The following is a 21,895-nucleotide window of genomic DNA, read 5'->3' as shown; positions in this document are numbered from 1 at the left end:
AAGACTCTTATCTTTCTTTCTACCATTCATAAAGACTCTTACCCAGTTTTTTACAACTAGAGTATGGTTATACTGAGAGACATACTCTTGTGTGCTTGGGTATGCAAAACCACAAAATAGATGGCTTACATCTTCCTGAAAGAGGGCTCAGTTTACTCAAAGAAATAACCAGGAAATGTGAGCCTCCTTCTCCCACTTTTTTCAGCAGTATGTAATTAAAAATGTAATTTATAATGAAATATATGCAAATATGTTAGGAAGCTGAATGTAAACTGCCCAAGAAGTATTAAGATAAAATGTAAGAACTCATAGGAATTTGGCACTATGGTCTGTGTGTGATTGTGGGCTCCCTCTCACAAGGAGGGCAGATGTACTTGATGTCACACATTTTACATGTTTGTTTTCTTCTTTTGCTCTCCAAACAATAAGTGAGGTAGGTATGGGTTTTCTCACTCTACAGATGAAGATGCGGAGACTCAAAGACAGGGACTTGCCCAAAATCACACTGGCACAGTCAGAGTAAGTGATTTAAATCGAAGTTGGCTCTATGGTTTTTTACTTCATCACTCTCGGCTGTTCTGGCATATACTGATTTATTTCTTTTCTTCTATGTGTTTCTCCACCCCGGGACACTCCCAAGATGAAGAAAAGATAATAGAGTCCAGCCATTATTTATCTGAACCCAGAGCCTTATTAGGGGAAAGTCCAGGAGTCTCTTGGATTCCCCAGTCACTTGTATTTCCTCATCCCAACCGCTAGCACATTGTATTCTGTGGTCTGTTTATGTTTCTGCAGCTGGTGCAAGACTGTGAGCTCTTCATGGCCATGGGCAATGTCTAGTTTGTCTTTGTCTCCCAATCACCTCATTTAAGGCTGCACACAACTTTGGCTCTTAGTAATGTTTCTGAAGTGGAATGTAATTGTACTGGCATAGTGGCAAGGGCAGTTGGCAGGGATTGAGAAAACCTGGGTTCTAGTCCTCCCAACCTCAGCCAATGGGGTGGTTACTTCATGGTTTTGGTTAAGTGACAGTGACCTTATCTCCTCTAGGCCTCAGGACTCCCACTAATGAAATAAAGAGGCCAGATTAGTCCATTGATTTATCAAAACAGTGAACCTACCCCTCTCCTCACCATCAAATGCAATATTGTGTGACATTTCAATATAGAAAGCAGATGAAAGTGAAACCACTCTGATTAAAGTGCTGGTTGGGGTCTCTAAAGCTCAGTGACTCATTCATGGGAAAGAGACGTCATTTGTTTAAGACCTTTGCATCCAAGCATGCCATCTGTGATCCAGTGGTCTCCCCTTCCCATCCTCACTGCTCCAGAAAGAACCAAGCTCCATCCCATGAGGCATTCCTGGCTTTTGCCTCTCTGTTCCAAATTCTCACTCACATAAACTTTTCACCTTGAACTCATGATGCCAGATTTCATTTCATCACTCCACTATTAGAGTCTAAAAGATCACAGCTAGACAGAGCTCTGAGAGCAAGGAAGACCTGAGCTCAGTTGTGTGGTTGTGCATGCATATGGCTGTGGGTTCAGGTGTGACTCTGCTGTGTGACCACCAGAATGAACACACCACATCCACACTAGAGCAGCGGGGTATAAACAACAAACGATAAACCCTTTCTTTTCCTTCCTGCCTCAGGAGATCTGCCTGTGGGCTATGTTCTTTTTTATGTAATAAATGAACAGAATAATGATGGAGACTAATTGTCCCTTCCTTAGAATAAAAGGAACTAACTTGGTAAAGAAGTAGCTAGGGAAAAAGAGAAAAATTAAACAAAGGTGATACTTTTTTATTTGGGCCTTGAAAAAATTCTCCCATCCCATCACTAGTTACTCTACCCTATATGTTCTTTCCTGCAACCATATCCTTTCATCCACCTATCCATCCATCCATCCATCCATCCATCTTTATTCCATCCTATGTATTTAATTCCTACGATGTGTTACACATTATGCTAAGGAAAAGAATGCAATAGTGAATCAATATAGGTATATTTCCTACCCCTCCAGACCTTATACTCTGGTGAAGAGACAGACTTTAATCACATAATCACACATCTAATTAACCAATTTCAACTCTGATAAGAGCTATGGAGAAGAGGGATGTGATGCTATTAAAGAGTAGAAAGATTTGATCTAGACAGGGAGCTCAGTGAAGGTGTCCCTGAGGAAATGATGCTTCAGCTGAGATCATAAAGATGAGTAGGAGTTAATTAGGTGGGGGTGGAGAAGACAGAATTTCTAGAGACAGGGAACAATATGAGAAAAGCTCTGGTACTTAGAGATTTCTCCTGTCTCTGGTGTATCTCATGTTGCTACTTCTACTAGTAACGCATTCAGACAAACAAACCATCCTTCAAGATCTAGCTCAAATGTTACCTCTCCAAAATGCCACCCCTAATAGCCTCAGGATGCTCTGTGCTGCCATAGCCTCTTGTATTTGATTTTGTGATAGCTCTTCAGGATTTTAAAATTCTCTCTTTAATTGTCTATCTCCTTCACTATACTGTGAGCATCATCCATTTCTGTATCCTAGATTGCTAGCAAAATGTCTGGTATTTGTGCAAAACTTTATCAAATATAGATTCCATAAATGTTTATTTAGTAAAATGATGGATGGATGGATGGATGACAGGCAAGAAGATATCATAGATGACTTAAGGAGAGCATAGTTACTATTTTCACTGGACTAACACCAATGTATTCCCAGAACTGGAACAGTATCTGGCATATAAGAGGTTCTCAGTGAAGCTTTGGTGAACAAGTGAGTGAATGATCACTTTGGACCCAGCATGGTGCAGAAAACAGGGGCTCAGGGGTCCCCAAACCCTTTCTTTATCTTGGATACCTCTGGATACTCAGGGTTGATAGTCCCAGAGTTTGTATGTCTTCTAAGCATAATTTTCAGCTCCAGACAAGGCACTGTTAGAACAAAGCTAAAGAGGACATGAGATGAGGGGCACCTGCAAGGGCAGAGGCGATAAACATCACTGGCAGGGCTCAGAGTCTGACAGGTGAGGGTCTCTTGGGTCTCACTGCTGAGTCCAAGGAGGGATTGAATTCCGCTGTCACACTGGTTGCCCAGACCGCCGACTCAGCAGAATGAGTGCCCAGGTAACTCAAGCTTTCTTTTCCCAAAATGCTGGATTGATCCAAAGAGATAGAAGTAAGCAACAGCCACCAGGGCCTTGGCTTTGATTTTGCCATTCCTAATTGAAGCCTGGGAGAATGGGGTTCCTAAAGTCAAGTACAATGTCAAGTGCCCTCAGGAAATCCCTCAACAATGCAGAGAAAAAAATGTGTAACCTAGGGATTGTCTTGTGACACAGATCAGGGAATTGATCATAGGCAAGCAGTAGGAGAAAAGCACCAGCCTGGACGTTAGAAGAGCTGGGCTCATGTTTTGTCTTTGTGGTTATCATGCTGTGCAAACTTGGACATTCCATCCCCTCTCTGGCCCTCGTTTTCTACTCTATACACCAAGAAAATAGAGCTAGATCAAATTAAAAGCCTTCCCAGTTTTGGCATTCCATCAAATTTTAGATCCAGCCACTGCCTGGGTCTCTGTTTACCCCTTTTAAAAATAAAAGGTTAGTTGAGATTAGGTAAAAGAGTCTTTCTGGTTCTGGCATTCTAAGAGTTTCATCAGATACAACTTTTTCTAGGGCACGGTCTGATCCTTTTCACCTGCGTTTTCCTCAGTGGGCTCTGGATGAACCACAGAGATTTGGCCATCCACCTGGAAGGGATTTGGGGCCGCTTTTTCACTGCCAGCTGGGAAGAGCCACAAGGGGCAGAGTGATGTGCAGAAATGTCTTTGAGTTCCATGGACAGCCCTCCCTTCAGGACACAGCTGATGTCCCAAGAACCATGCTCCTTGAGCCCTCCCAAGCTTGTCACTGACACACAGAGCCAGATCTCTATAATTCCAAGCTGTAAGGAATGGCTCAACTGTGAAGTCATAGAATTTAAGGGTTATAAAGGCTCTTTCACTTCAGCTCAATGGTTAGGTCTAAGGCATTCATATTCCTTCTGGGGTTGAGGCATGAGTCAATGACTAAGATGTGGGGCAGAAGGAATAGGTCTGCAAGTAAAGGTCATCAGTAAAATGGAAATTAAAAATAAAACCACCTCACATGACTCTGTAAAGGTTAAATGTAACAATGTTGGTAAACTTCCAACGTTAGCATATTCTAGATGGTAAATCATTATAGCCTCCTGCTCTTCCTTTCTTACAGATCCCATATTTTGTAGACCACAGGCTCTGGAGCCACAAAAGCCTGGCTTGGAACCCAACTCCGTTACCCATTCCCTATGCTTTTTAGTATGTTTCTTTATATCTCTGTGCCTCAATTCCATCATCTGTAAAATGAGGCTGCTAATCCTTGTCCAAGAAGTCTGCTAAATGGATATTTTCAACACTCAGTAGGTATGGCAAAGGATAGCCAACATTAATACAACAATAACAATAACAACAGCAGGATTATTTCCAGGGAACTGAGGAGTGCCTTCCTTGTGACTCACCTCACAGCCTTTGACACAGTGAATCAGAGAAGGGTGAGGATACCACTTGAGACCAGCAGTGCAGACAACTCTCTGTGGGAAGAGGGAGAGAGAGGTCAGATGGGCTTGGGATTGGGAGGGACCCACCCCCGTGTTGGCATCACATTTAACCACCCCACCTCTTCTGGGACCTTCCAATTCCTGACCTCACCCTGGCTTTTACATGGAGAACTTGCCCGGGTACTTGCAATAACAAGAGCCATAAGATTAAAATAATATTTGTGTTCACCATATGTGTCATGGTTCTGTATTTCCCTGGCAGGAACAAGGGTTGAGGAGAAGCAGAACTGGGGGGGTGGAGACATGATCAGAAAAGCCCTTCAGAAAATTCTCGACTAACATTCGACCCATTCGTGGAGTTGGGATAAGGTGGGGGGAGGAGGGGTGTGTGTGTGTGTGTGTGTGTGTGCACGTGCATGTGTGTGTTTGCGTGTGTGTGTGTGTATGTGTGCATACATGTGTGTGGCTGCAGCAGGAGGATGGGAGAGAACGGTGGAGCAGCATTTCTCAAAGCATGAGCTGAAGACCACTTTCATCAGCATTGCTGTGGGAGTGTGTTAAATTAATGGCGGATTCTTCAGACCTACTTTGGATATAATGAATTGGACTCTCTGAGACCAGGCCCTGAGACTCTGCATTTTAGCAAGCCTTGCAGATGATTCCAATGCACACTACAGTCTGAGAGCAAATGGGCTATTATGAACCAACCTATGGTTCAAATCCCTGGAAAGGCGGAGAACCCCTCCTGCTGTCACCTGCTGCCATGTCATACGGGTCTGCCCACAGTTCCCTGAGGTTGCCCACAGTGAATTCGTTCTTGCTCTTCCCCTTCCCTGAATGCCCTTCCCCATTTCGTCACTTTAAGAATCTTTGAAATGTCTGCTCAAAACTTATGTCTTCTTTGGCACTTTTCCTAGCCCCGTCAGGCAGAGCTTATAGGCACTTATTTATGGCCTCCTCTTTCAAAATAATAATTATGATGATGATAATGACAACTAAAATATATTGAGTATATTTGTTGTGCTAATTACTGTATGCATTATCTTATTTATTTCTTGCCATGATGCTGTGAGGTGGGCATTAATCTTGTGTCATAAGAGTAAGTTCCCCATGCTCCATAGCTGTTAGGTAGAGAAACCAGGATTTGAAAATAACCAGTTGTTTCAGAAATGATTTAATAGAGCTCGTAACATAAAATCCAACATGATGATATTTTTAAAAGTAGGTGAAAGAAGAAAGCTAAGTAAGACTAGAAAGATAACATAGTATCAGGAATACAGTTACCATAAAAATTCTAGAAGCTTGGCCAGGCGCAGTGGCTCATGCCTGTAATCCCAGCACTTTGGGAAGCCAAGGTGGGCAGATCACAAGGTCAAAAGATCGAGACTATCCTGGCCAACATGGTGAAACCCCGTCTCTACTAAAAATACAAAAATTAGCTGGGTGTGGTGGCGTATGCCTGTAGTCCCAGCTACTTGGGAGGCTGAGGCAGGAGAATAGCTTGAACCTGGGAGGCAGAGGTTGCAGTGAGCTGAGATCATACCACTGCACTCCAGCCTGGCGACAGAGCGAGACTCCGTCTCAAAAAAAAAAAAAAAAAAAATCCTAGAAGCTCCCTTTTCTATCCTCCATAGATGCCCCAGTTTTCATGCCAGATTACAATTATTTCTTTAAAGAATAAAATGAAATAAAATAAAATGGTATATGCTTAGATGTGTAGTGACAGGTAACTGTGAACAACCAACTGTGGAAGTCCACATGATCAGAGGTTGTTTGACTGACTGAGAGGCCAATTGATTAATTTTAATTAAAAAATGAAAAGTCACCTGGGCCAAAATGTGGAAAATCCATGTAAACAGCCTATTCTCTCCCTGAGGGCAGACCTATATGGTAGCCAAATTGTAATTAGGTTTCTTGGCGAGGTTGTGACAAAGGGAATCAGGTGACCCCAAGACTGGATTGGGTGCCTTTCTTCTCTGCTCCATAGAATCTCAGGTTCACATTAGATATGCCATGCCTTCAGCAATGCCTGACACAGGGTGGATGCTAAATAAATATTTATTTTATAAAGGAACAGATTCTTCTCAAAATAGAGGTGATTTTACCAATGGACAATAATTTCTTTACTTGTCTTCCTGTCTTCTAGAGCATCAGAAGATCATCTAAGGTCAAGCACTAGACTTGTCCTCTAAACAAGTCTAGTTTAGAGGATCAGTTTAGTATAGGCTGAATGTAGCCACTATCAACCTTCAAGTAAATCAAAGACCTTGGAGAAAGAGCTTAACTTGATGATCTTCCAATCAGTCTTGCAATGTGAAATCTACTATCTTGCCTCTTACTGCTTCTATTGAAATTGTCTACCCGTCCCCAATACACGCATAAAGTGGTATATGGGAAAAGTCATGGGATATGATATAGGACAGATGTGGTTGCAATTCTGATTTGGAATTGCTTTGCACATTTCCACTATGAGGTTTGGTTCTCTCATCCATAAGACGGGTACTGAAAACGTCACAGACTTGTTGAGATGGTGCATTCATATAAATGATGTGAAAATGGTAAACCTAGTACCAATTTCTAAAGTTTCTTGAGGGCAGGTCCTGAGTTATAGACACTTCTGTATCCTTCCAAGGTGAAGCATGGAGCACAGTGAAGAAATACATGAAGGAATGTGATACAAATACAAATGAGGGAATTTGGGTTGTTTCAGTATTCCTTTCTTCCAATTAAGCTACGTTCTTCCCCCTCTGCCTCCCAGCCATGGGGCTGGGTGAAGAGGATCACCTGCTTTCATTCTCTTAACCAGATTTTCCTCTCTCAGTATGACAGTCTGTTCCCAGTCAAAATCCAGAGATGTTGGAGGGCATTTGGTAAAGGTTCAAGAAGTGGAAAACAGCAGCGTTAGAATCCACTAGGGATTCGATGCCCATGCCTTCCCCTGTTTATTTGAGAGCTAATTTAATCCATCTGTAGGAGTGTCTTGGTGTGGTTGTACAAGTTTCTGTCAGTTGAGGTTTACCTGATGTGAGTTTGGAAAAAGGACTTTTATACTATCTGCATAAGCCTATTTATCTTTCCAAGGCTTTTGGATTTTCCACTATTACTCAGGGCTGCATGCCCCACCTGTCTCACTACAGGGCCCCTCTGTGTGCTAGAACTGGGAAAGGGGACAGGCAGTGGGAGCTGAAGGATTGGCTAGGCTGTTTAAAGGAGAGGTTGGGAGATCTCAGATGGGGCCCCTCAAATGTCAGCCTTTTTCCTCTTGATACCAGTGAGACATCTAGCCCAGCCAGAGCTTTTTCAGATAAGGTTTTGTAAGAGGGCTTTCATTTCCTGCCTTGGTGGTAGGAAGAATAGACTATCTTTTCTTCCTGGTTGCAATTACCATCATCATCATTGTCATCATCATCACCATCACTGGCACCACCATCATCATCACCACCATCATCATCATCATCACCACCACCACCAACACTACCACCATCATCTGCACCATCTTCTCTTTATCATCATCATCATAGCACCCCCACTACCACCACCATCATCACCAGCATGAAGACACCATCACTAACATCACCACCTCCACCAACGTCAATATCATCATCATCATCATCATCAGTGTCCTCATCCTCATCAGCACAAAATTCTCTATTTAATAAATATTATGCTCTAAGCCCTGGGCTCAGAACTTTCATCTCATTTAATTCTCACCGTAACTATGAGATAGGTACTATTTTTGACTCTGGTTTACACAAGAGAAAACTGGGGCACAGAGAAGTTAAATGACCTGCCCCAAATCATACACATAGGTAGTGACAGTCAGCAATTAAACCCACATTTATCTGGTTTTAAGGTCTAGGCTTTGAACGCCATAATCTCCTTCAAAGTATACCATCCCCTGAAGCTGTTAGTATAAAATAGCTTACTTTTTTGACTGATGGGAAGACCAAAGTTCAGAAAGGTGGAGAGGCCCTTTGAGACAAATGTTGGAGTGGGTAGAGCATCTAAAAGATGAAGGCCCAAGAAGACAGGCCCCAAGCAGAGCCAAAGACATGTGAGAAGGCATCTAAGTAAGAGAGCCCCCTCATCCAGAGGCTCAGATCTGACACCCCTCCTGGATGTCTTCTAAGATGAGCCCTTTTTCCCTTAGTTTTTTCCTTGATTTCTGGGGCCTGCTATGTGTGAATCATATCAGTTATTATTATTATTATTATTATTATTATTATTAATTATTTGCTTTTTGTTATCAGCCACTGAGTTTCTGGCTTCTTTCCAGGGTAAGCTTTTTAAAAGCCTAGGCATTTCCCACTTCGTATTCCTAGTGTTTGAAGAGTATCTGCTTGGAGGTGCATACTCGATGTTTATTGAATAAGTAAATGAACAAATGGACAATCAAATGAACGAATGTGTGAGCGTGTCCATAAATGAATGAAAAAAAATCAGTAGATTCTGGCTGCATCTCTTTGTCTATGGGTTTCCCCTCCAGTGCACTTAGTTCTCCATCTCTAGGTCAGTTAGACTGGACTTAACAGTCACTCAGAACCATTCGACCTCTGACCTTTAGACACTCGGCAGGGCTTTCCACAAAACTACCTTCTTTTCACAAATGAATTTTGCATTCTCTGTCTGCATGTGTTGCATATTTTTAAAAGACATGTATGAGGGTTGCCCTTGCAGGATGGAATGCAGTGCAATTAGCTAGCTAATTCTGCCACAGTCGTTATGTGAATTGGGCAATGACAACCTCTTTGAGCCTCAGCTTCTTCATCTGTAACGTGATAATCCTTATCTCACTGGGGTGTGATGGAGACAAAATGAAATGGCATATATAGAATTGCCTAGCAAACCATGTCTACATATTAGAGATAGTCAATAAATGGCAATTTATCTCTCCTTTCCTTAAGTCATTCGCTCCCTCTCTTTCTGCCTCCTATTTTTTTTTTTTTCAGAAGCTATTATAAAAGCCAAGGTCTTAGCACCTAAAGGAATTATAAGGTTCTGAGGATAGGGAGATGCACTTTCTATTGTGAAACACTCTCAGCATCCCTGGGCAAGGGACGATGTGTGAGCAAATTGGATCTATTTCTTAGGAAATGATGGGAGACAGGCTGCCACCCCAGAATTCTAGATCTCCAGACTGGAATAGTCTATCTCATCCAAAGGTTGCAAGCCAACAGCTTCTAGGCTACACAAACCACAGAAATGTTTGGTTTGGCATACAAGATTTTAAAAAAAGAAAGAGATTTCAAATTTTAAGAACTCCAGATTTCTTGTACCCAAGAAAAAATGAAAAATTTGGCCACAGGAGGCCCACATTTCCACATTGCTGCACTTGGCTAATGCTGTCACCCTTTGGAAGCAGAAAAACAACTGTGTTTTCCATAGTTTGCCATAGTCCCCACCATTCCCTGCAGTCTCTCTAGCATTGAACCTGAGGGGCATTTCCACCTATTATTGAGTTTGTATCATTTCGTTTATTAGATTAGAGGAAGAGTTCTCTGTACCTCTAATCACTTTCAAAAGTGCATGTACAGGGAAGGAGACTGAGAAAAAGAAGGTTTAGGACACAAAAAAGAAGGTACATTGTGTTTCTCTTTATAAAAGTTGAAAACACACTTATGAAAATGGCTCATGATTTCAAATTATATGAAGTTTACAAATAAGCAAAACCAATTCGTAGTGATAGGGACCAAGTCTACAAATAAATTTACAAATAAGCAAAACCAATCCATAGTGATAGAGAACAAAACAGTGGTTACCTTGGTGCTGGAGAAATTGCCTGGCCTGGGGAGGGAGGACTCCCTGAAGATTTGGACAGGTCCACATCCTAATATGAGTAGTGGTTTCATGAATGTACACAAAACAATTTATAATGCCTTACACTTAAGATAAAGAAGTAAGTTATAGCTCAATAAAAAAGAAGGAGGCTAAGGCAGAAGGATCACTTGAGGACAGGAGTTCAAAACCAGCCTGGGCAACACAGTGAGACCTCATCTCCACTAAAAAAAAATAAAAATAAAAAATTGAAAAAAAGAAAAATAGAAAAGAACTTCAACAGTATCTGTAAAGTTTTTATTTATTAAGTTGGGTAGTATGTGTATGGGTGTTATATTTTTCTGCAAGTCTTTCTGAAATATTTACAGTAAATACTACTACTACTAATATGCCTCAGTGTTTATATTTTTAATTATTATTATTATTCGAGACAGAGTCTCACTCTGTTGCCCAGGCTGGAATGCAGTGGCACAATCTTAGCTCACTGCAACCTCCGCCTCCTGGGTTCAAGCGATTCTCCTGTCTCAGCTTCCCGAGTAGCTGGGATTACAGGTGTGCACCACCATGCTTGGCTAATTTTTGTATTTTTAGTAGAGACGGGGTTTCACCATGTTGGCCAGGCTGGTCTCAAACTCCTGACCTCAGGTGATCCACCTGCCTTGGCCTCACAAAGTGCTGGGATTACAGGCGTGAGCCACCGCGCCCGGCTGACTCAGTATTTAATATACAAAAGAGTATGTTTGGCCTGCTTCACTCATTTCTCCACCTGCCTGGTTCAGGTGGTGTTTCAGTTTGTGACTCCTGAGTGAAGCCTAGCTCTCACTTCACAACTGGGTAAACTGTGGCCTAGAGAAGTGACAGGATTTGCTCCAGGACATACAGCAGGAAGGCACCAGAGCTTACACTAGAACCTTGGTCATCTGACTCAGCAATCATAAATATTTAGCAAGTATCTGCTGTGTGCTAGGCACCAAGGCAGGTACTATGGTAACTAATATGACCATGGTCCTGCCTTCACGAAGCTCACTGTCCTGGTGTCCTCATCATGACCTGAGATTTCAATGTTGACATTCCACTCATCTAAGCAGTCATCTTTCTCTTCATTCATGTCAATATATGCAAAGGACTTAAAATAGAGTCTGTCTTGGCTAAATATCAGTGGTGGACCACAGCTGGCTTGCATAGGCTCGCAAGAGCCAACAGTGCCTGGATCTTCCCAACTTTGTGCTCAGTGACAGCAACCTGGAAACCTTGAAATCTGCCACAGTAGAAATATTTATATCACAGAAGTTGGGAAATGCTACAAATCAGAGTCTAATGTTTGTGGAGAGCCAGTTGTTAACTATTTGCCAGCACATCCCTGGTAAGCCATCAGTAAATGTATTGCCTTTATTACTCTACATTTCATAGAGGCTGCAGGGATTGCTGAAGGAAACTATGAGACTGGCCTGGGTCTCTCTTCAAGTTCTCTTAGGCAAGTGGCTTCCACCTCTGAGATTCCATTACTTCCACTGGAAGCAGGAAGAGACTAATACCCACCTGATAGGGACATATGTGTGTGGTTGTGCGTGTGTGGTAGGGGGTGGAGGTGGAAATAAAGGATAGGAAGTGCCTGACCCAGTGCCCGATCACAGCAAGTGCCCAATAAATGCCAGTTCTTGCCTCTCACTCTCTTACCCCGGGGATGAAAGTGGCAGCAGCTGGAGCAGAGCCTCACCCCCAGCTATCTAAATTGCACTGGTGCTCGCAGGCAGACCCTCAGAAAGCAGAAGAGCTATCCAGGACCTCCTCTGGCCTGGAAATGCCGGCACCAGCAGCTCTATTTCTGTAGCTCTCACCGCACAAGGGGCAAGGGTGCAGCAGAGGCCAGCTTTTCTGCCTTATTCCTGGAAATCATCAATCTCTGCCCTTCGCCCTCCTCCCTTTTTCTACCACATTTTTTTCCTCCTGGATAATGAGGCCTCCAGAGACCAGTGGAGGTCTGAACCTCGTTATGGTTCTCTCGGTAGGCCAGCATCAATAAAGGCAGGCAGACCAGGGAACTGGGTGGGGGATGGGGCGGGCAGGCAGCGGGTGGGCAATGGTGGGGAGGGGGGGCAGCTTGCAGGCTTTCAAATCTCTGGATTTATTTCACAGTGAATTATAACTGAACTCTTTAGTGCCCAGGGCTCACAGAGGGAAGGGTGGGAATTTGCCCAGGGGGTAGGAAAAAGGTCTTAAGTGGGAGGCTGGTCCAGGCCAAGAAGATCTCTGATACTGGGGTGAGAGGGAGGTCTCCTGTGTCTGTTCTGTGTGTGAGTCAAACTCACCTGCTTTCAGGTATGTGGGAGTTAGGGTGGGAAAAGGAAGGAGAGCTGGTAGTATTGGAAGAGCTGCCAATCACAAGTCCAGCTTGTCGTTCCAGTTGTGCTGCCTGTGTGGACCAGCCGCCTTCCTCTATAGGCCTCAGTTTCCCTATCTGTACAATGAGGCACCTGTCCTTGATTATCTCTAGCTGCCTTGAGATTCTGACATGTGGGCTCCCTTCATGCCTGGGTATATGAGCATATCAGGGTGCACTGGGGCATTAAGGGTATCTGTACAGGAATTCTGGTTCAGGAATGGGTGGAGGAAACAGATGAAAGACCTTGAGGTTTGGGAAATAGGGCTGTCTTGTGGATATGCAGAGAGTCAGAGGCAGAGAGAGAGAGAGAAACAGAGGGGATGATGGAAAGGAGAGTGTGGGAGGGAGGAAGACAGAACAAGAGGAAAGGTATATCAGAAGAGGGCGGAGAGAAAAACAGAGACAGGAAGAAAATTAGAGAGAGTAAGATGGAGACAGAAAAAGAGACAGCAAAAGAGAAAGAGGAAGCAGAAAGGAGGAGAGGAGCATGCCGGGGCACACAGAGGAGTGGAGGAGGTCTGGCCAGGTCTATACGCCCGGAGTGCTGAGTAAGTCCTGGCAATCGTGCCCTCAGCGCATTTGAGAAACAGTACACCCAGTATCGGGTTCTGCCCAGCTATCCAGAGTGTGATCTGCAGCAGGCAGGCAGACAGCAGCTCCCTGGGCTCCATGGGCTCTCAGCACCTCAGGCAGTAGGCTGGTGGAGAGACACAGAGCTGAACCTCGCCCACCCCACAACCCCGGCCCACTTCTTTCAGTTTCTCCAGGGTGAAGAGCCAGTGCCCAGAGTGACACATAAGGCCTGGGACCTGTGATGTCCTGGGGGAGAAAAGCAGGGCCCACATCAGCTCCAGGGGCCCCAGTTGATTGGGTGACACAAAGGCGAGTGGGAACAGCCAACCTCAAAGTCAAACTGACACTGCCCTGAGGTGGGGGCCTCTGTAGTCATCTGGCTGGAGGCATGCTGGCCTGGCACTGTGGGAAGCACACAGGGCTCAGACTCAGGTTTGGGTTCAAGCCTTGGTTCAGGGCCCATCACCTCACTTCTGGGATTTCAGTGTCCACAACTGGAAAATGCAGACAATGACCCCTCTCTCATACAACTGTACTGAGGCTTAAATGGAGTCTTCGTGCTAAGCACCGGACATGTGAACGTGGCAGGTTCTCCACAAATAACTGATGTTACTAGTTTGCTAGACACCTATTAATTGCTTTCCCCAAAACAGGTAAAGCTTGGAGAAAGATACCAGAAACCTAGGCTATGTAAAGTGGAAGGCTACATGGGGGGGCACCAGAGAAGCCACACAACACCATCCTTATGAGTATGGACTTTGCAGCCAGAGAGACTCAGGTCTGAAACCTGGCTCTATGCTCCCTACCTCTGTTATTGGTGCCTCAGTTTATTCCTAGGCTGACATCAGCATTTGGTGGGACAGTAAATAAAAGGCCCTTCACGTAGGACCTGACAGAGAGAAAGTATTAAATAATTAAGGACTAGAGAAATGATTGTGAATAAGTCTCCTCCCCACTCTACCCCACCTCCCCTCAACACACACCCACAGGGCAGGTGTGATGATTAAATGAGATATTTGTGAAAGAATGAACTCAGGAGCGGGACATAGCAAGTGCTCAACAATATCATTTCCCTCCCCCTTGGCTGCAGTAGGGTAGATGTCCCTGGTCACTCACCTCCACCCGTGTGGGGTTCAGCCAGTGGGGGATGTCACGCACGGTCACATTCATTGGCAGGATGATGGACTCGCTGTTGTGGTCCAGGCATGAGGTGGCACACTCCGACCCTGAGGGAAGCACAGCATGATGCAGCGGCTCAGGCCCCAGACCCTGGACATCTGCAAACTGCCCTCCTGCAGAGTGGGCCCTCCCACTCCCCAGTCCCCAGTGGACTCAGCTACCCAACCTGAAGGCAGTGGGAAGGAGAAGGCAAGCCAGGCAGGGCCACCTCTGATCTCCCTGACTCCATTCACATGCCTCCCATCTGGCTGGTTGCTGCTGCCACCCTCATTGGCTCTGACCCTAGTTCGATCAAGCTCCTCCTCTGCTCAAACACCTTTTCAAGGCTCCCCACATCCAGAACAAAATACAGCCCCCTTTGCTGGGCACTCAATGCCTCCTGTCGTCTGGTCAATCTCCTCTCTCACTAACCACCTTCACTCTTTGGTTGGTTCAACCGGACTGAACTACACTTGGTTTTCCATCTGAGTCCCACAATTCTCAGCCTCTCTGCTGCTTCTCTTGTTCATCCCATCTCCTGAAATGTCCCCCAATCTGCCTTCCCATAACCAAATTATATCCATTATTCAAGGGCCAGTTCAATTCTTTTAAGAAGTTTGCCCTGATTTCCACAACTGAGTGAGAATACTCCATCATCAGATGTGCTTGATTCATCTCGGAGTTTAACCCAGTGTCTGACACCCAGGGAGAGCTCAGTGAGCACTGGCCAAGTGAATGATGAGCACGTAAATGCAATACCAGCTTCTCTTCCCCCAGGGTTTCATCCCTGCCTTTCCCTGTGCCTTAAAGACCCTTCCCACTCCAACAAGTGCATTTTTAATGATCTTACAGACCTCAATCCCGTGCCACTTGCTCAGAGAAGACCTTCATGGTTTCCTGACAGGCCAAGCCCCTCCTAGGTGCCCATGACAGAATTATCACATGACCATTTCCTATTTGCTTGGTGAGTGTGATATCAATAGCTCTCTTCTCTGCTGGACTGTAACTCTATAGGGCCAGCACTACCCATGCTCGCCATTCTATGTCCAGAGCTTGGCACTATGCACGGCAGATTATAGGCACTCAATAAGTATTTGTAAAATGAGTGTAAGAGACAGTGAGTGAATAAGTACATCAATGGATCAGGAAATTAGTGAATTAATGGATAAATGAATGGCATGATGACTGACTGATGAATATGCATTTAGGTATCTTATGAAGGAGGAAGTAAGTACATAAATGGATAAGTGAATGAGTAAGTTATGGATTAAATGGATAAAGGGACTTAAAAAAATCAGGTAATGAGTCAAAGAAGGGGTAAATAACTAACAGAGATAGGGCTACTACATAGAAGCCGTTGGTCCAGGAACTTTTGGGTGAAGACAGTTGACTTCCAGGCTGTGGGTTGGCAAGTTGACTGTAATTCAGCTCGTTCATTCTCTACCCTGACCTCACACATCCTGAGGTCATCTGAAAAATCAAGCCCAGTCCATGGAAAGTACTCAGTACCCCAAAGAGGCATTTATTCATGTGGGCAAAGAAACAACCTGTCAGAATCTGACTAGGCCTGAAAGAGGCCATTTCTCTGTCTTAGTATCAAAACCACCCTCCAAACACTAAGAGCAAGTCAACTCTTTTCTTTAAATATCCTATTCTATTAGCTACTTTAAAGTCCCCCCTTCCAAATATACATATGTACGTATTAGCTATATTAGAGGCCCCCTTCCAAATATACATATGTACATGACACCCGTTTCACAGTCTGGAGAGCCAAAAGGCACAAAGCTCAGGGCACAAAGCTGGTGAGGAGAGAGCCACATCTCTAATTCCAGGCCCCACAATCGATAACAGTGCAGCCACACAGAGAGAGGAGAGAAGGAGGCAGCCATCGAAACAGGAGAGATGGTGAGAGGCCAGAGGACAGACAAGAAATGAGGACAACAAAAACAGACAAAAACGATGAGTGATGAGAATAAGGAGCAAAAATCCCTAAGCAGTCAGAGAAACTGCTTATGGAGTGTGCTTTATCATGAGACCAGTTCTAAAGGAGTTTTTAGGGAGCAAAGATGAGACAAGGCTGTGATAATAAAATTCTTTTGAAAAAAAAAAATGCAGCCTCTGAGAAATGGACAAAGGCTATCTTATCCCAAGAGAGAAAAAAAAAAACAAAAACGGTGGTCAAACAGGAGACACTTGCTGTCCTATGCAGCGGTCATGTCTTAATTTGTCTTTCTCCGCGTCTCCCTCCCCCAGGCTCCCCTCCCCAACGCCAGCTCTGGGGCTTTAGGACCAGGCTGCTGTGTTGTGATATATGAGCCGTAATTGGCATCCTTACAGAGTGGTGATCTCACCAGGCCTCCGCGTCTCCTTCCCGGGAGGCGCGGGGAGGGTGGCAGCAGCGGCAACTTTCCGAGGGCTCATAACTGCCACAGAAGCCTCCCCAGGCGGCCTGGGGGAGGCACGCAGGGGGAACTGGTCTGGGTGACTCCAGAATGTGCCCTCCAGCCCCCAAGCCCGACACGTATCTCACCCCTGCTTATAAGGCCAGTGATCAAATCCCTCTCCTTGGCAAAGTGGATTCTCCCCAGGGAAGAGCTCAGCCTGGGAGGTGGAAGTCAGGCGCATTTGGAGGAAAGCAAGGATACAGCTGGGGCTGAGGAGTGGATGAGCAAAAACTGCTCTCCTGCCTTGCTTCTCACTCTCACCCTCAGTCTTCCTGTCTCCCTATGTGGCTTTTTCTCTCTGCTCTCCTCCAGTGTCCCTATGCACTCATCATCTGCCCTGGATTATCACATTCGTAAGATGGACATCTGGGTGCCAGCCATGGGGACTTGGGGTACAGGAAAGGGGAGTTAATTCAGGTTGCAATATCATATAGATTTCTTTCCCTTTCTGCTTTGACCATGAAAACACTCAGTGGGTAAAGAAATACCACCCTCCCACCCCTTCCCCTCTTTCTCCACTGTTCTGATGGAGAGAAGACAGCCAGGTATTGTACTCATTTGCGTAGCTGAGACATGTGAATAAAATGTGTGAATGCGTCTGTGAGATTTGTTTGCCTTTTGTGCTTCTTTCTGTGTGTTTGATGTGTTTTGGGACATAAAATGTGTCTGTGTTTGTTGAAGTATGAGATTTGTATGTATTGCATGTGAGTGCTGTGTATAGGCTTATGTGCTACCTGTTGTGTATGTGTTTGTGTGAGTGATGCGTTTGTGTGGTATTTGGCTGATGTGTAGGTGTTAGGCATGAGCTTACTATATGATGTGTGTGTTTGGGGCTGTTTGGTTATGAAGCATTTCAGCATGTGGCATGAGTTTATGTATGCACGTGTGAATATATTTGAATGTGTCAGTGGGTATAGATATGCAGCAAATTTGTTTCTGTAGGTTTTCCCTAAAGGTCACTTAATTAGGCTTTTTCTCACAGAGCCACTCAATGCCAGTTAAGAGTATGAATGAATATTCACTTGCATATTCTGATTGAGCTGGAGGTTGGGACCCCATCACAGACATACTTGTTCAGGACCACGCACACCTATCAGGAATGATGGAAAGGAGAAAGTGTAGGCCTTGGGATGGTGCAGCCCATGCTGCTCACCATGGCAATACTTGTTGCCCAACCTTCTAGAATGCCTATATTAGCAGGTCCTATAAGATCCCATCTCTCTGCAACCCTCCTGGTCAGCATCTCATGAATTGGTGGCTGTATAAGATCTTAAAGTACCTTCCAAACCATCAGCGAGAGCAATCATGTGCTTTGGTGTTTTCTGACCCATGCAGGAGCCAGTGTCCTGGGCTAAACACAAGAGTGCTGATTCCCACTGTAAGTTACGGTGAAGAACTTCTGCTATCTGAGGGCATGTGTTTTCATCTTCAAAAAAGGATGGACGGTCCCCATGAACCTTCCCTCTCCAACCACACAGGCCTTGCTTCTGGACATGCAGTCATAACTCTATGTTTGCTGGATGAAGAGCATGTTGGCTCTCTGCACATTCAGATAACCTTCTACACCAGACACCCCTGGTGATTGCTCTATAAATCATATTGGCCAAGAGAAAGGACGTTCAATTCCCTAGGCTTTTCATCATGGTCAATTAGGGAATCAGCCCAAAAGGTCAGCATCACTGCCCTTAAATGAGGTCACACTCCATGCACTCTGAGTACCCCGGAAAGCCGTGGTGCTGGTGATTAACGCATGTGTCCAGACACCTGGTTTCAACGAGGCAAATCCCTGGCATACAATCCCAGCTTGTCTCTTCTCACTGTGTGTATTTCTTGAGCTGGCCTGTCACCATACAAAGAGTATTTTGAAAATGCAGTTTATGCTCATCTTGGATGCAGCTGAGATGCCATGGAAAGAAGTCAGACTTTGGAATAGGATGGGTCTCAGGATTTGGGAGCATGTTCCATTATCCCCTCAAGTTTTGATTCCCTCATCTATTAAAGGTTATTGCGAGGATAAGATATAATGCCTTTCAAGTGCTTGATGAAGGGCCTGAACTATATCAGGTACTCATGAATGTTTAGTATGATGCAAATTTTAAGATTAATAATAAAAGCAGCTGCACCAGACTGCTATTGCTTCCCTAAATGTGATGTGTGCTTTCATAACTCCTGCTCCTCAGCCACAGAGTTTCTTCTGCCTGCAATAGCATTTCTTCCCCGACAAGCTTTTTCAAATCCCCAGGTAAGCATCCCTTCCTCTGGGAGTCTTCTGTGTCCCCACCAGGCACCTGACAGCTTTTCTGTATTCTGGTGTAACTGTGCACACTCACCCACCATTGTGTCACCATATCCCTGTCCCTGACTCTCTTTCTGGGAGGACATGGTCTACACTCATTCATCTCTCTTTCTGTAGTGCCTACGCAGGAACTCACGTGACCAGGGTGTTCAGTGACCCACCCAGGCATTAGCCCTGCATTGCTGGAAGGAATTGCCCCTCCTACTGCTCCCCTCTCGGGCCCATCGTACCTATGGCATAGCCATCAGGGCACTGCAGTTTGAGGTTGCTGTTGAGCTGGTTTGGGACCGAGCACTGGCCTTGCATCTCTTGGCAGACATGCAAGGAGCCGTTCCAGGTGCCATCTTTCCGGCAATGAATGACATTGCTCCCAAGTCCCTGAACAACAGAGAAACAGAGTTAGGACCAAGAGAGACACCAGCCCCAATTGAACAAGCTATTCAGAATAAAACAGAAAAGAATTTTTCTTCTCTCCAGAGCTCTGAAGTGTTCCAAAACAATTTCTTAACAATGGTTGAAACTCAACCACCCTGAAAGAGAGGTAGTGTTAGTGTCTCCATTTTACATATGGGCAAACTGAGGACTCAGACCAGGAAGAAACTTGTTCAAGGCTTTCCAGAATGCCAAACTCCCAAGTCTGAGCTTAGTAGTCTTTCAGAAATTTCAATCAGAGCCAATTGTAGTTTTGATTTGTGTGTGGGAGATTTTTTTTTAAATTGAGAGGGTAGGAGCCCATCAGCTCCTTGAATGACACAGAGAGTAGCAGCATGGGTTAATGAGGAGCACGAAAGTTTGCTTCCTCTTAAATAGTGAGAAAGTATCCTATGTCAGGGCTCTGTCATAAATAATAATCTGGGTCTAGCTGAGAAGCTTTTTCTTCCAAGACATTTCTTTTCCTTTTCTTATCTTTTCTTTCATTCCATTCCATTCTATTCCATTTCATTCCATTCCAACAATAATGGCATGAAGAGGGTGATATGGGGATACTTATATATCTGTGCTTTCCTTTCAATTCTTTAAAATAGGAAATTATAGTTTCTCAATCTTCTGCAAAGCATTAGGCAAATGCAGCTTGAAGACATAATCCCTTCTTGAAGTCCCCTTCCAACCTCCGAATTTCAGAAAGCTAATTCAAGTAAGATTCATTTAGTGTCCAATCTGTGCCCAGCTCTGTGGGGTGCAGAAGTGAAGAGAGCCAGTGCCTGCCTCTGCGATCTAGTGGGAATGGCAGTCATGTGATCCACCAGCCATGTCAGTGTGACTGTGTTCAGTGAGGCAGGGCAAATATCACACCAGTGCTGTGAGTACACAAGGAAGAGTAACTGGTTATGAGGGGACAATGAGGGAAGGCCTCTTAGAGGAGATGATATATGGAAAAGGGTTTTCAAGGATGCATGGAATTGCAGGCAGAAAAGGAACAGAAGATATTCCTGGAAGATGGAAGGGCGTGTGCAAATGATGAAAAATATAGTGTGTGCTGGAGAGCCTGTTGTGGTTCTAATTCTATGACTTAAGGCATGAAGCAGGGGAAGATGAGCTGGTAACACAGATAAAGCGTGGAGCCTTAAATGCCAACTTAAGTAGTTTAGACTTTACCGAAAAGAAATGGAGAATCACAGGTGGTTTCTGTGCAGGGGGCCCATATTGTGAAGGATCTAAGAACAAGCTACATATTCTCTACCCCTTTCAGGCTTATAATAAGATGAGAAACTTGACATGAGGCCAGAGGAGCTGGCTGTGATCCACCAATGCAAAAATTTATGCAATGGCTTCCTGTGACCTTCAGCTTCCATGCAAACTCCTGTGCTGGCTGCAGAGCCTCCCAGCCTTAATTCTGCCTAATTCTCCAGTTTCTTGCTCTCCAGAGCACCACCACGAACCCTGAACTTCAGTTTAAATTGCCTGCATTCGTGAAGGCATCGTATGTTGTGCTTTCATGCTCACTGCGCCTTCCGTCTGCTATTGTTTCCTACCCACCCTTGTCTACCTTATCTGGCACAACCCATCCTGCTCTCCTGCCATTTCAGTTCTGCATGGGGCACTACCTGAATGTCTCTGACAGGACATTACCTATTTGTTTATCATCTGTTTTGCAACCAGACAATGAGCTCCTCAAGGCCCAGGCTGGTGCCCTATTCAACCTTGTATCCTCAAGGTCTTCCACAATGCCTAACAGGTCCAGGCCACTCAGTGCATTCATTCATCACTTAATAGATATTTTTGTTCATTCAAGAATTGTTTGTTTACCAAACGATGGGGTGAATAGGTGGAGAGTGATAGAATGTATTTCTTTAAGAAATAAGAAAATAAATGAACGCACGGATGAGGAAATAAATGCACAAGTGAGTAAATGAAGAAATGAATGAATGAGGGAATAAATTATGAATGAATGTAGGAGAAAATGAATAAACTCCTTAAAAGAACTGATGTAGGCTGAGGCTCCCCTATGTGAGAAAACAGCTGCAGAGAGACAGGATTCAGAAGAGAAAGGGGCCCCTTTCCAGGCCTCTCCTGTGCTGGCAGAAGGAGGGTGCAATTGCAATGGAAACCTCTCTGGCCTTGGGAGAAGGGTGGCCCATCCTGAGCATGCAGCTGCGAGGCGGCTTGCAGAGTTCACTCCCAGAGGTTCTGTAGGGGCTCATGGCAAACTTATGCAGCTTCATGTGGCTTCAAAGAGCCCAGACTCTCC

General features: G+C 44.7%; 1 protein-coding gene across 1 annotated transcript in view; it reads right to left on the bottom strand.

Moving 5' to 3' along the window:
• The window catches only part of PAPPA (pappalysin 1), a 248,661-nt gene that overhangs the window by 20,088 nt on the left and 206,678 nt on the right, over positions 1-21,895 (bottom strand). The window contains exons 18-20 of the mRNA XM_024252110.3: positions 19,437-19,584; positions 14,425-14,534; positions 4,539-4,610 (exon numbers count right to left, since the gene is read on the bottom strand). Of these exons, the coding sequence (XP_024107878.3) occupies positions 4,539-4,610; positions 14,425-14,534; positions 19,437-19,584 (330 nt within the window). The remainder of the gene's footprint in view (positions 1-4,538; positions 4,611-14,424; positions 14,535-19,436; positions 19,585-21,895) is intronic.

This window comes from Pongo abelii, chromosome 13 (genome assembly GCF_028885655.2).
Source record: "Pongo abelii isolate AG06213 chromosome 13, NHGRI_mPonAbe1-v2.0_pri, whole genome shotgun sequence".
NCBI lineage: Eukaryota > Metazoa > Chordata > Mammalia > Primates > Hominidae > Pongo > Pongo abelii.
The sequence above is the reverse complement of the archived record's forward strand: the minus strand, read 5'-3'. Positions and strand labels throughout refer to the sequence as shown.